Here is a 12,735-nt window from a genome sequence, read left to right as displayed (position 1 = left end):
CTGTTCTTCGGGCTTAACTTATAGCCCATCCTTCTTAACGACAAGGAGCGGCAGCTGCACGGGGCTCGTGGGGATTTATTTGCACTAACAGTAACGTAACAAATGCTACAGTAGCCGGCAGTCAGCGCGACTGCATCCAAAACGTATTCGTTAGTTTTCGCCTTTCTTATCCTCTCACGCCCCTCCCATGCATTCGATCACCGCACCCAACATCTCTGGTTAGTCTAACCGAAAGAAACATAAGCTGCGCTGTCACATGTGTGTGTGTGTGCGTGTGTGTGTTAATACTTACTATGCGTGTGTAACTAAATTAGGCTACTGCAAATTGCCTCATCCTAACGTCTTTGCCTATCCTGGCTATTTATCACGTGCTATTTTGAGTATGGAGGAGCCCACATAGAAAATCTTGCTTGCGCAGGTTCTGTTGTTATTACAGTGGTCTCGGGCTTCGGACGGGTTCGGACACAAACATTTTAATTAGTCTCGGGCTCGGGTCGGGGTCAATCACTTTTCTGTCGGCTGAGGGCCGGGCTCGGACAGAAAAAAACGGCCCGAGCCACACTCTAGTGTGTGTGTGTGTGCGCGTATGAGGGTGCATTCGTGCCCGTGTGTGTCTGTGTGTGTCTGTGTGTGTCTGTGTGTGTGTGTGTGTGTGTGTGTGTGTGTATGTGTGTGCGCATGCATGCTGTGTGTGTGTGCGTGCGTGCGTGTGTGTGTGTGTACTCACTGCGCGGGCGGCCAGGGTGACCACTATGCCGGTGAGGAAGGTGAGGTAGTAGCCTGGGTAGGCCCCGTGCCACATGGCCGACAGGATGAAGGTAGCAGCGGTGGGGTGATACGGACAGCGCTCGTAACACACCCTAAACACACACACACACACACACACGCACACACGCACGCACGCACGCACGCACGCACGCACGCACGCACGCACGCACGCACGCACGCACGCACACACACACACACACACACACACACACACACACACACACACACACACATACACACATACATACAAGCACAGAGTACACAACATCATTAATAACACACAAGCACACACACACACACACACACACACACACACACACACACACACACACACACACACACACACACACACACACACACGGGTCATTTCACGTGAAATCAGACGCTTTGGGACCCGACCGATCCGGATTTCAATCATACTTGGTGTGCCTTTTTAGTAGCAAGGTAGCACCCCAGAACTGCATTGGTTTGAATCTGACACTAATATTAAGGGAGAAACAGACTAGGAAAGGTTCACATTTTAGGGTAGGACACTATACATTCAGCCTTGAATATATCAGTCAGTGTTAGTCACAAAAAGATGCCTGTGGTATTGTTTGAAAGCTCTTTTCTGGCTCTACATATTACACAATCAGCTTGGAATACAACAACTCTCAGAATATGAATTATGATAAATTGAAAAATTAAAAATTGAATATCTAAAAAAACTATATTTTAAAATGGCCAGTTCCTTGTCCAAACGTAGCCCGCAATGTCATTAGCAACACCTCAAATGCTGGTGTTCGGTTCTTTATTCATTTCAGAGAGAATTTGACTCACAAATATGGCATCATACAGACCACTTACTAATAATATGGTAATACCATAGTAGCATCACATGACAAAACAAAAACAAAACAAAAATGGTCAGTTTCCATGGTCCCAGGTTTCAGAAACTAAGGCAGATGTCAATTTATACACACCAAATGATGATATGTGAATGTTTGAACATTCCTTCTCTGTGTACCTGTGTCATCTTCCCTTTACCGTACTTTAAAGAGATAATCAATGGCTACACTCTCATTTTGTACTCTACCAGTGCATTTGAAGCAGCAGCTGTGTCTTTTGTAGATAATGTATAAGTACGTCCCGTTGCAGTTAGGTTCCACTACCAGAAGCACATCCTGATGATCCATGACAAGTCTATCTGGTCTGAAGGGAAAAGTGAAGGATGGAGATGGTCCATGAGGATGCAGGAAGTTCAGTTTCACCTCTCCAGTGCTCAGCATACATTCCTCAACACATGCTAGCCACCAGTTGCCATCATATACAGCTACAACATACCCTTTGATGCTTGAAAATGTAACACATTCCTTTACTGAGCTCACTCTTTCAACTCCTTCTCTGAATGCGGAAAATGGCCTAATGTCCATTGACAATGGGCAGAAGCTGTGTAGTTTTTGAGTACCTGGAATAGTTCTTGCAGATTCAAACCTTTTCAACAGGTTCTCAGCTTCATGATGGTGCATCTCTCTCAAGAACATCCATTGCCAGTTTGCCACAACAGAGATGTACCATCATGAAGCTGAGAACCTGTTGAAAAGGTTGGAATCTGCAAGAACTATTCCAGGTACTCAAAAACTACACAGCTTCTGCCCATTGTCAATGGACACAGTGGAAGTTACGCCATTTTCAGCATTCAGAGAAGGCAGAGTTGAAAGAGTGAGCTCAGTAAAGGAATGTGTTACATTTTCAAGCATCAAAGGGTATGTTGTAGCTGTATATGATGGCAACTGGTGGCTAGCATGTGTTGAGGAATGTATGCCGAGCACTGGAGAGGTGAAACTGAACTTCCTGCATCCTCATGGACCATCTCCATCCTTCACTTTTCCCTTCAGACCAGATAGACTTGCCATGGATCATCAGGATGTGCTTCTGGTAGTGGAACCTGTAACTGCAACGGGACGTACTTATACATTATCTACAAAAGACACAGCTGCTGCTTCAAATGCACTGGAAGAGTACAAAATGAGAGTGTAGCCATTGATTATCTCTTTAAAGTACGGTAAAGGGAAGATGACACAGGTACACAGAGAAGGAATGTTCAAACATTCACATATCATCATTTGGTGTGTATAAATGGACATCTGCCATAGTTTCTGAAACCTGGGACCATTTTTGTTTTGTTTTTGTTTTGTCATGTGATGCTTCTATGGTATTACCATATTATTAGTAAGTGGTCTGTATGATGCCATTTTTGTGAGTCAAATTCTCTCTGAAATGAATAAAGAACCGAACACCAGCATTTGAGGTGATGCTAATGACATTGCCGGCTACGTTTGGACAAGGAACTGGCCATTTTAAAATATATATTTTTTTAGATATTCAATTTTTAATTTTTCAATTTATCATAATTCATATTCTGAGAGTTGTTGTATTCCAAGCTGATTGTGTAATATGTAGAGCCAGAAAAGAGCTTTCAAATAACACCACAGGCATCTTTTTGTGACTAACACTGACTGATATATTCAAGACTGAATGTATAGTGTCCTACCCTAAAATGTGAACCTTTCCTAGTCTGTTTCTCCCTTAATATTAGTGTCAGATTCAAACCAATGCAGTTCTGGGGTGCTACCTTGCTACTAAAAAGGCACACCAAGTATGATTGAAATCCGGGTCGGTCGGGTCCCAAAGTGTCTGATTTCACGTGAAATGACCCAAAATCATTAATAAAACACACACATGCACACACGGGCACGCACGCACAAATGAACAAATGCATGCGTTCAAGTGGTAAAACTGGTGGTGGTTTGAAGGTGCTCTTTGGCCAAGACGTAGAAAATATTTTAAAAAAGGCAGGACGTCAAGGCACTCTTCTTAGATAAAACCACTGTATTATAAAGGCTAGTTCATGTTTGAACTTAAATAATTACAAATACTGCCACGTGGCAGTGGCAGTATTTTTTATTATTCAAGTTCAAACATGAACTAGCCTTTATAATGATGCGGTTTTATCTAAGAAGAGTGCCTTGGCGTCCAGCCTTTTTTTGATACCTTACACCAGGAATGGGCAACTGGAGGCCACGTGTGGCCCGCCTCCTCACTCAGTGTGGTCTATAGATAAACCCGTAACACTTTGCTTGACACCGGTGACATAAGCATGTCATTACAGTGTCATAATAGTGTCATGATACAGTCATAGAGAAGTCATCGATATTATGTCCATGTCATAAACTTTTTATGACTATTGGCCTTAAGTGATTCGGTTAAGGCCATTATGTCACTTAAGGCCAACAGTCATAAAATGTTTATGATATGAACATAATGTTTATGACACATGCATAACACTATTATGACACTGTAATGACATGCTTATAACACCGGCGTCAAGTAAAGTGTTACCGGTAAACCTATAGAGAAGACCAACAAACTGCACCTCAAACTCTGTGAATTGCAGTCAGATTTGTGGTTATGTGGCCCTCCAATGATGGCGATGAAAAAAATGTGGCCCTCCTGAACACCAAAGTTACCCTACTGCTGTAATATTCACTGAAAAAAATAGTACAGTAGTACTATCCCACTATGACAGCACACAGGGTGTTTAGTGCCAAGTCAGTCAGTAGCTTGTAGTGCAGACGTTTCACCACTGGGTGGCAGAGTGTGGCAGTAGCCCTCAGGAGCCCATAGCATCTCCACTGGGACATATCTCCACATCATCTGGGTCATGTAACAGATTAAGTAAGCGTGAAATCTTAATTACCCTTAGAGCAATGAACTGCCTTCAAGCAAAGTAACCATCTTCCATCTTTCCAACTGTTGCACTGTCATGTTGGGTGACGTTGTTTTCAGCACTACGTTACCTTTTTAGCCAGTGCGCTGTCTGGATATTCCAGTTGTCCAAAAACATTTTGAAACTGGTTGCAAGCTGGAATAAAAAAAAGATAATGGAATGGGGAATTCAGTTCGTGGAATGGTCTGTGATCTGAACATGCAAACAATTCCATTTGAATCATTTCATTTAAGCCATTATGCCCAACCGAGACCTAAAATGGTTCCACTGGGCAGAAAGGCTCTGTTTCCGGGGATGTTTGTAGTCACATATTTCTGGATATTTGCAATATACAGAGATATATTGATAGGCATGCTCTGTCTTATGTCTGATGACATGAAATGCTGGATATGTGTGTTCAGGGCTTCAAATGAACACCAGCTAACCGGTCGGTCAAATGCTGGTGAAATTTGAGTTTGGCTGGTAGAATAGACCAAATTGCTAGCCACTCTGACCCATTAGTGAGTGTGTGTCTTTGGCTAGGAAGATTAGCATCTACTAGCCATTTTAGATAGTGGTGATAAAAGTTAATTTAGAGCCCTGTATGTGTTTATTATCTCAAGGGCGTCAAATTCCATTGTGGCACAATAGAGCATTAGTGTGTGTGCACACACTCGCACGTGTGTGTGTGTGTGTGTGTGTGTGTGTGTGTGTGTGTGTGTGTGTGTGTGTGACCTCAATGTTGCATATCCTCAGGTTGGAGATGAGGTCCCAGCGAGCAGAGCCGTCGCTGTCGTAGCCGTTGAAGCCAAAGCCGGCAGCATTGTTGATGGCATCAGCTGGGCAGAAAAGAAAACACAAACCAGTTACTTACTTGCCATATTTTCCCATAGTTAATGTTTTATTTCTTCAATTTTATTTCCTTTTAGTCTTTTAAGGCATGCTATCAGTTTGGGCTGATCCAATATCATTGAGGGGGAAGTTGCCATATATCCTTGGTGAAACCTCTTTTCTGTTGATTGCTTTTATTCAGCTTTCTTTGTATAAGATAGTAATTAATATTCTAATGTGTAAAAGCTATTAATATTCTATCACTGGATACTGTATGTGACTGAACTACTTATGTGGTGGTCCTATCAGTAAAGCTCAGTCTTCAATACAGCTCTGTCTGAAGTGCATTAAAAACTCATGCTACCAGAGCACACATTATTCTGCCATAGCCTGACTGGGTCTGATGTCTATCTATCTGTGTACACACCTCAGAGGGTACATGGAAAATGTAATAATAACAAATATATGGTGTGTAATCAAATTAGGACAGAGGACTGGAATAGAGCATGAGTGAGGGGATACTCATCATATGACAAAAAATGGCTTACGGTCGTACAGAGACAAAAAAGGTTGGGAAACACTGATGTACATTATAGTAAGTTGCAGTTGCCAGTTTTCTCCAGATTAGGGCAGCACAGCATTATTCTAATCTGCTCTGACTGACAGGCTCACCAATTCAGACAACAGCAAATACAGGAGGAAACAGAAAGGGTGAACACAAAAGACAACAGTAGTATGGAAGAGCGTCGGAAACACTTTAACTTGAAATCAACCACTCAAATGTCATTGTTGCTCCACACACAATTCCACAGCGTTACGTCAATGACCATAAATCTCTTGAACATGTACTTACACCAGATAAAAAGAGAAGAGAGACAGAGAGAGGTTAAGAAAAAGTGAGGTAGGCACTGTTCTGTAAAGGTAGTCACTGTCCTAAAAAGGCAACATGCAGCAGCTGTGCCAACATTGAAACAGAATAAAAGGCCTTCAAAGCCTTGGGAATAGGTTGGATATTGCAAATTTGACATAGCAATACCTTTCAAACGGGACACTTTTGCACAATACGGCGTTGTCATAAGATAAAGGAGGTGGAATGAAGACCATTTTCAGTCTAAACTCAATTTTGACAAAATATGTATTGCAGTCACTGCACTTTGCCTTTCCAGGGCTCTATAAATCAACACCAGCCAACTGGCCAAATGCTGGTGAAATTTCAGTTTGGCTGGTGAAAAAGACCAACTTACCAGCCACTTCCACCCATTAGTGAGTGTGTGTTTGGCTAGTAGAATTAACAACTACTTGCCTCAAGGATCTGAAACTCCTATGCAATGTGATCCTTCTTCTTTACTTTGGATTAACAACTACTTGCCGTTTTGGCTGGTGATGAAAAAAGAACATGTAGAGCCATGCATGTAGTACGGTACGGTACGGTATGGAGAGCCGCTCTCACCCAGGGTCCAGACGAAGTAGTACTTGGGCCGCGTGGTGAGCATGGACAGGTAGAGGAAGACCACGCGCGCGTAGAAGGGCGTGTGTGAGATGAAGTGCTCGTCCGTGTTGCGCTCCACGGGGAACACCTTACACACGGACAGGAAGACCAGCAGGGACAGGAAGCTCGTCGCCAGCTTACGCGCCACCACCCCCTGCAAGGGGCAGGCACACACGCATGGGCACGCACGCACGCACACACACAGAATGGTCAGAAAATAGCCACAGACAGAAGTGCGCGCACGCACACACACACACACACACACACACACACACACACACACACACACACACACACACACACACACACACACACACACACACACACACACACACACATGCACACGCACAGAATGGTCAAAAAATACCCACAAATAGATAGAAGTGCACGCACGGACACACACACAGACACACAGACACACAGACACACAGACACACAGACACACACACACACACACACACACACACACACACACACACACACACACACAGAATGGTCAGAAAATAGCCATGAGACTCTCTCTCTCTCTCTCTCTCTCTCTCTCTCTCTCTCTCTCTCTCTCTCTCTCTCTCTCTCTCTCTCTCTCTCTCTCTCTCTCTCTCTCTCTCTCTCTCTCACATTAGGGGATGGTGTCTCTGGATGCCTGCCTCTCCTGTAGTGGTTCCCCCGGCTGCAGCTGGCTGGCTCCCCCTGTGGCGGATGGTGGTAGTGCAGCTGGCGCGGGCTGGGCGAGCCCTCTATGAAGGCGATGTAGTCCCTATAGGAGCAGGTGGGGCCCGCCAGGATGCCCAGGAAATTACAGTTGTAGCTGAAGTACTCCAGCAGACTGGGCATCCTCCTGGCAGAGAGAGAGAGAGAGAGAGAGAGAGAGAGAGAGAGAGAGAGAGAGAGAGAGAGAGAGAGAGAGAGAATAATACCATTTTTTTTAACAACAACAAAAATACAATATTTTCCCTTAAACACTTAGGGTTTTCTTCTGACATGTTTAAAGCACGTCACTCATCAACATCACAGTGACCCTCTGATGAAGACGGAAGTAACACCGTCGCAACATGTCAGGTAAAAGATAAAAAACTTTTACATGTCTTAAGGCAAAAGAAAACCACAAGTGTTTAAGTTAAACAGTTAGACATAATGAACTTAATACATGTGCAATATTTTCCCTTAACAACAATTCTGTGGAAATGGTTGCTGCAACATGTAATGTTAAACATTACATTACACCATTATTATGCCATAAGTAACCTATCCTTGCGAACTTACCATAAATGAATAAACAGCACCTACTTTTACAATGAATGTAAAATGTTATGAGTGTTACGTGACTAACTATGATTTGGGGATGTTTCTATCTACCTTATTAAGATATAGTGTACCAGTGGTGCTCATATGTTTACATACCCCCGCAGAATATGTGCTTTCTCTGCGATTTCTCACAAAATATGAAGGATTGCACAAAATCTTTTTTTTCTCTCATTGCTAGTGACATGACAATATTTCAACGCAGAAAGCCAAATCAACCCGTCATTAGCTTCAGAAAGGATAAAATTAGGTTTTTGAGCGACCGTCTCACTCTCCTGATCTCAACATCATCGAGCCACTCAGGGGAGACCTACAATGTGAGGTTCCAGCAAGACACCCAAAGATATTATAGGAAACAACCATTCTGCCAGGACGAATGTGCTGTTTTGTCATCTCAGAAAATTAAGAGCCTTATCCACAACTACCACAAACAATTTAGAGCGGTCCCTGATGTTAAACAGGGCCATATTCAGCATCAGAAACTAGGGTATGTAAACTTTTGAACAGGGTCATTTGGGTAGTTTGGGTTGGGATCATGCTTTTGAAAGAGTATACACAGGAGATTGCTAATAAATGTCTCAAACCAGTCACTGGCAATGAGTGAAAAAAAGGTTTTGTGTAATCCTTCATATTTTGTGAGAAATTGCCAAGAAAGCGTATATACTGCTAGGGTATGTAAACATATGAGCACCACTATATATAATGAATGATGGAAATATAACGTGGAAATAAATATAAGATTGTCAGATAAATGGAGAGGGTACTAGTCTCTATCTGATAGCCACTAAATGTAATGTAACAATGTAATGTAATGAAAATTAATATAATCTAAAGCAATGTAATGTAGTCTAGTAGTGTAATGTAATGTAATGTATTATAATGTATAGTAGTGCACTGTAATGTAATGTAGGGTGATGTGGTGTCATGTAATGTAATGTAGTATAATGTAATGTAATATCATGTAACATAATGTAATGTAATGTGATGTAATGTAACATAATGTAATGTAATGTAATGTAGTATAATGATAATATAGGGTGATGTAGTGTCATATAATGTAATGTAGTATAATGTAATGTAATATCATGTAACATAATGTAATGTAACATAATGTGATGTAATGTAGTCTCCACCTGATGGCCAGCATCCTCTGACTGGGACTGAGCTGCTCCTCTTTACGGGCCATTCCTGAGGAGAGAGGAAGAGGAAGGGAAGAGAGGGAGGGATTGAAAGAGAGGAAGAAAGATAAAAAGACAGAGTGTGAGGGTGGGCCATAAATAGAGTGGAGGGCAGTAGTGTGTCTCTGCCTGTATAGTATTTGTGGCACCTAGAAAACAGAGTAGAGCAGCTAGTGTTTATGTGACTGTTGTGGTGGGCCGAAGTCTGCCCCATGCTTCACCAAGAGACAATTTGATACACGTTTCGTCCTAGGCTAGGGGGTTTGGGAGTCCTCCACCGGAAAGTTTAGCATTTCTTAGATGCAGTTTCCTGCATTTTAGCGTCCCGTGTGTCCCGTTTCAGCTCAATACGGAACCCAAACTTTTATCTCTAAATTCCGAAAAACGATTCTGTATTTCAAGGGGCTTGTGGAGGCGCAGAACCTTGCCGTCCATTTGAATAGCCCTGCTCTACAGTCTAGACAAGAGGACAGAAGGCATTATGCTCTCTTTTTTTAAGTATTTTTTTGGGGCTTTTCAGCCTTTATTGATTTTTTTGTTAGACAGGATAGTGGAGGAGAGACAGGAAGTGAGCTGGGAGAGTGAGATGGGGAAGGACCGGCAAAGGACCCAGACCGGGAATCGAACCCGGGTCGGCCGAGTGGTAAACGTGTGCCCTACCATATCAGCCACGGTAGGGCCAGGCTTTATGGTCTTCGATAACAAGTAGAGACGAGAGGGCTACCATTTTTGTTTAGAGCAGTGTGTCTTTGCCTGTCTACAAAACAGAGTAGAGCAGCTAATGTTACTGTAATGTGGCTGGTGTGGTGTGCCCTGGTCTGCCCCATGCTTCACCCAGAGACAAAACAGCTCCGGTCAGCACTGCACAGCACTATGATTGTATATCATAACCTCCATAGTAGTCTAGAAGAAAGACAGCATTATGCTCTTCGATTAGGTACGAGAGTGCTACCAGTTTTTTACTAAATGGTTACACTGTGTGTGTATGTGTGTTTGTACTGTGTGTGTGTGTGTACTGTGTGTTTGTGTGTACTGTGTGTGTGTGTGTGTGTGTGTGTGTGTGTGTGTGTGTGTGTGTGTGTGTGTGTGTGTGTGTGTGTGTGCGTGCGTGCATGCGTGCGTGCGTGCGTGCGTGTGTGTGTGTGCGTGCATGTGTTAAGAGGGGTCAAAAGAGTGAAATAATTCCTTAATGTTTATGGAGGCCATTAGGATTGTAATGAGGTTAGGGTTCTAATCATCTCCCATCTCCACTAATGATGCCGCTACGGAGGAGAGCAAACTGTATTTCCTCATTTTATAGCCCAGCCCCTAATAGTAGCCTAGCCTGCCTCTTTTAGTAACATTAATAAATAAAAGCTTGCCTCTTTTAGTAAGGCAAGGGAGTTTTATCTGCATAGTGCATTTCATGCACAAATGCAGTTTAATGTGCTTTTCAAAAATAAAAAAATAAAAGCAGATAAAAGCCCAAGGCATGTCAAATAGTGTAGTGTAGCCAGTAGTGTCACTTCATGGATAGCAAATACAGTACGGTTGTTTTTTCTTTCTTTTTGTATTAAAGCCCCCTTCAAATTGACTTTTTGTTTTGTAATGGGGCACCTAAGTCTCCACCTCTTCCGGGCGGTTCATGGGGCTGTGCCATCCAAAACTTTTGACTGGGCTGCAATGGACTGATCAAAGCTATTTTCCGATCCACCTCGCATTCCCTCGTCAATCACACATATGCTGTACCTCAGAATAAATGATAAGCAATAGTGTGCCTGTTGACTTCACTTGGCAAGCGATTTTTGAGTTGTGTGCGTGCAAAAATATGTAATTATTTGGACAACACAACAGAAGTCGCATGTCTGACGTGTGACTGTTCCTCGGTTCACGTCAAATATGCAAGGTGCACGTTGTAGTCTCTTACACAATTTTGCACAAAAGCTAAAATAACCTTTCTTGCGTGCCGAAAATGAGTGGTCTTACGACGCAAATCCAAACTTTAAAAATGTACTGCCATCATGTGTGAAATCCGGGGCACATGCCAAACGGGATGAGCATTTAGCTTGACTTGCTCCATTTACTCCCATTCAAAATTTTTGAGAGCTACAGCCCCACGGCTCGGAAGTGGAAGGGCGTGACTTAGGTGCCCCATTGGTAGCCCTGGCTATTATTTAAAGATGGCTATGACAAACAGGAAGTGATGTAATGAGCTCTTCCAGTTCCTTACCATCATGGATCTCAAACGCCAGACTGGTGATCTTCTGTGTAATCACCATCATGGGCCTACGGTAGGACAGAACAGGAAATTAATAACACACACACACACACACACACACACACACACACACACACACACACACACACACACACAGAATACTGGAACTTAGCTCATCATGGGCCTATGGTGGGACAGAAAGCGGGATACATAATTCATACACACACACACACACACACACACACACACACACACACGGCCAATCTCTTCTGGGCAGACTCAGAATAATTGGACCCGTGTTTGTCTTGGACTCAGACATTGGTCTTACCAAATATGCACACACAGAGATATACACACATATGTCAAACACACAGATCCTGGAACTTAGCTCATCATGGGCCTACAGTAGATAATTCATAGTAACAGTTAACAGTTCAAAGATCCATGCACAGCTTCTAGGTGCCGGTAAATGCTAGCCTGGTAAACCAGCGCCACCCGCTGGACGCCGCAAATTTTCAGCTAGCGAGTGGGTCTGGCCTCGGATCTGAGAACGTTTTGAACGCTGTGCCCTGAGTCTGGCAAAACCAATCACCAATCAGCGATTTGTTTTGAATTAACGCGGGAGTGGTTTTGAGGGAGTGACGACGAACCTCGCAACACCGTTGGGAAAGCACATCAACGGCAAATATCACCGATTGGTCAGAGTGCCGGCACGGTTTGAAAAAACAACAGGTTGTTCTCATCAACAATCTTCGGAGGTATCGTTCATCAGGGCCTGTCTAAATTACTCCGGTGTCACATTTAGGCTGGTTTATCAGGCTAGGTAAATGCAGGAATGTACAATACTTCAAAAGAAATAAGTTTACCACACACTTATTTTTTGACCTTTTGCTCGTTTATTCAGAGCGAACAATGCGTTTCGCCACTATGTCTCATCAGGCATTCTTCGCTCTGAATAAACGAGCAAAAAGTCACACAAGTATGCGGTAAACTTCCTTTTTTTGGGGAGATAAATGTAAGTAAGGGTTTTCATCCAAATAGTATTACTAAAGAGGGAATCCATTACAGCAGTGTGTGTGTGTTGGTGCACCAACAACAGGTGTCCATACAGGGCTGGGCTGGCCATCTGGCATAGCACACATTTGCCGGTGTGCCCTGCGCCCGCGTGGGCCCCTATTTTCAGAAAATAGAAAAAAAACAACATTTTTTTCATTTCTGAAAA

General features: G+C 43.1%; 1 protein-coding gene across 1 annotated transcript in view; it reads right to left on the bottom strand.

Annotated features, from left to right (window-relative positions):
• Positions 1–12,735, bottom strand: part of LOC134469380 (lysophospholipid acyltransferase 2-like) — an 86,803-nt gene that overhangs the window by 3,626 nt on the left and 70,442 nt on the right. Inside the window, exons 5-11 of the mRNA XM_063223601.1 lie at positions 11,526–11,581; positions 9,272–9,326; positions 7,455–7,674; positions 6,798–6,990; positions 5,252–5,355; positions 4,608–4,672; positions 728–860 (exon numbers count right to left, since the gene is read on the bottom strand). Coding sequence (XP_063079671.1) covers positions 728–860; positions 4,608–4,672; positions 5,252–5,355; positions 6,798–6,990; positions 7,455–7,674; positions 9,272–9,326; positions 11,526–11,581 — 826 coding nt within the window. The remainder of the gene's footprint in view (positions 1–727; positions 861–4,607; positions 4,673–5,251; positions 5,356–6,797; positions 6,991–7,454; positions 7,675–9,271; positions 9,327–11,525; positions 11,582–12,735) is intronic.

This window comes from Engraulis encrasicolus, chromosome 18 (genome assembly GCF_034702125.1).
Source record: "Engraulis encrasicolus isolate BLACKSEA-1 chromosome 18, IST_EnEncr_1.0, whole genome shotgun sequence".
Taxonomy (NCBI): Eukaryota; Metazoa; Chordata; class Actinopteri; order Clupeiformes; family Engraulidae; genus Engraulis; species Engraulis encrasicolus.
The sequence above is the reverse complement of the archived record's forward strand: the minus strand, read 5'-3'. Positions and strand labels throughout refer to the sequence as shown.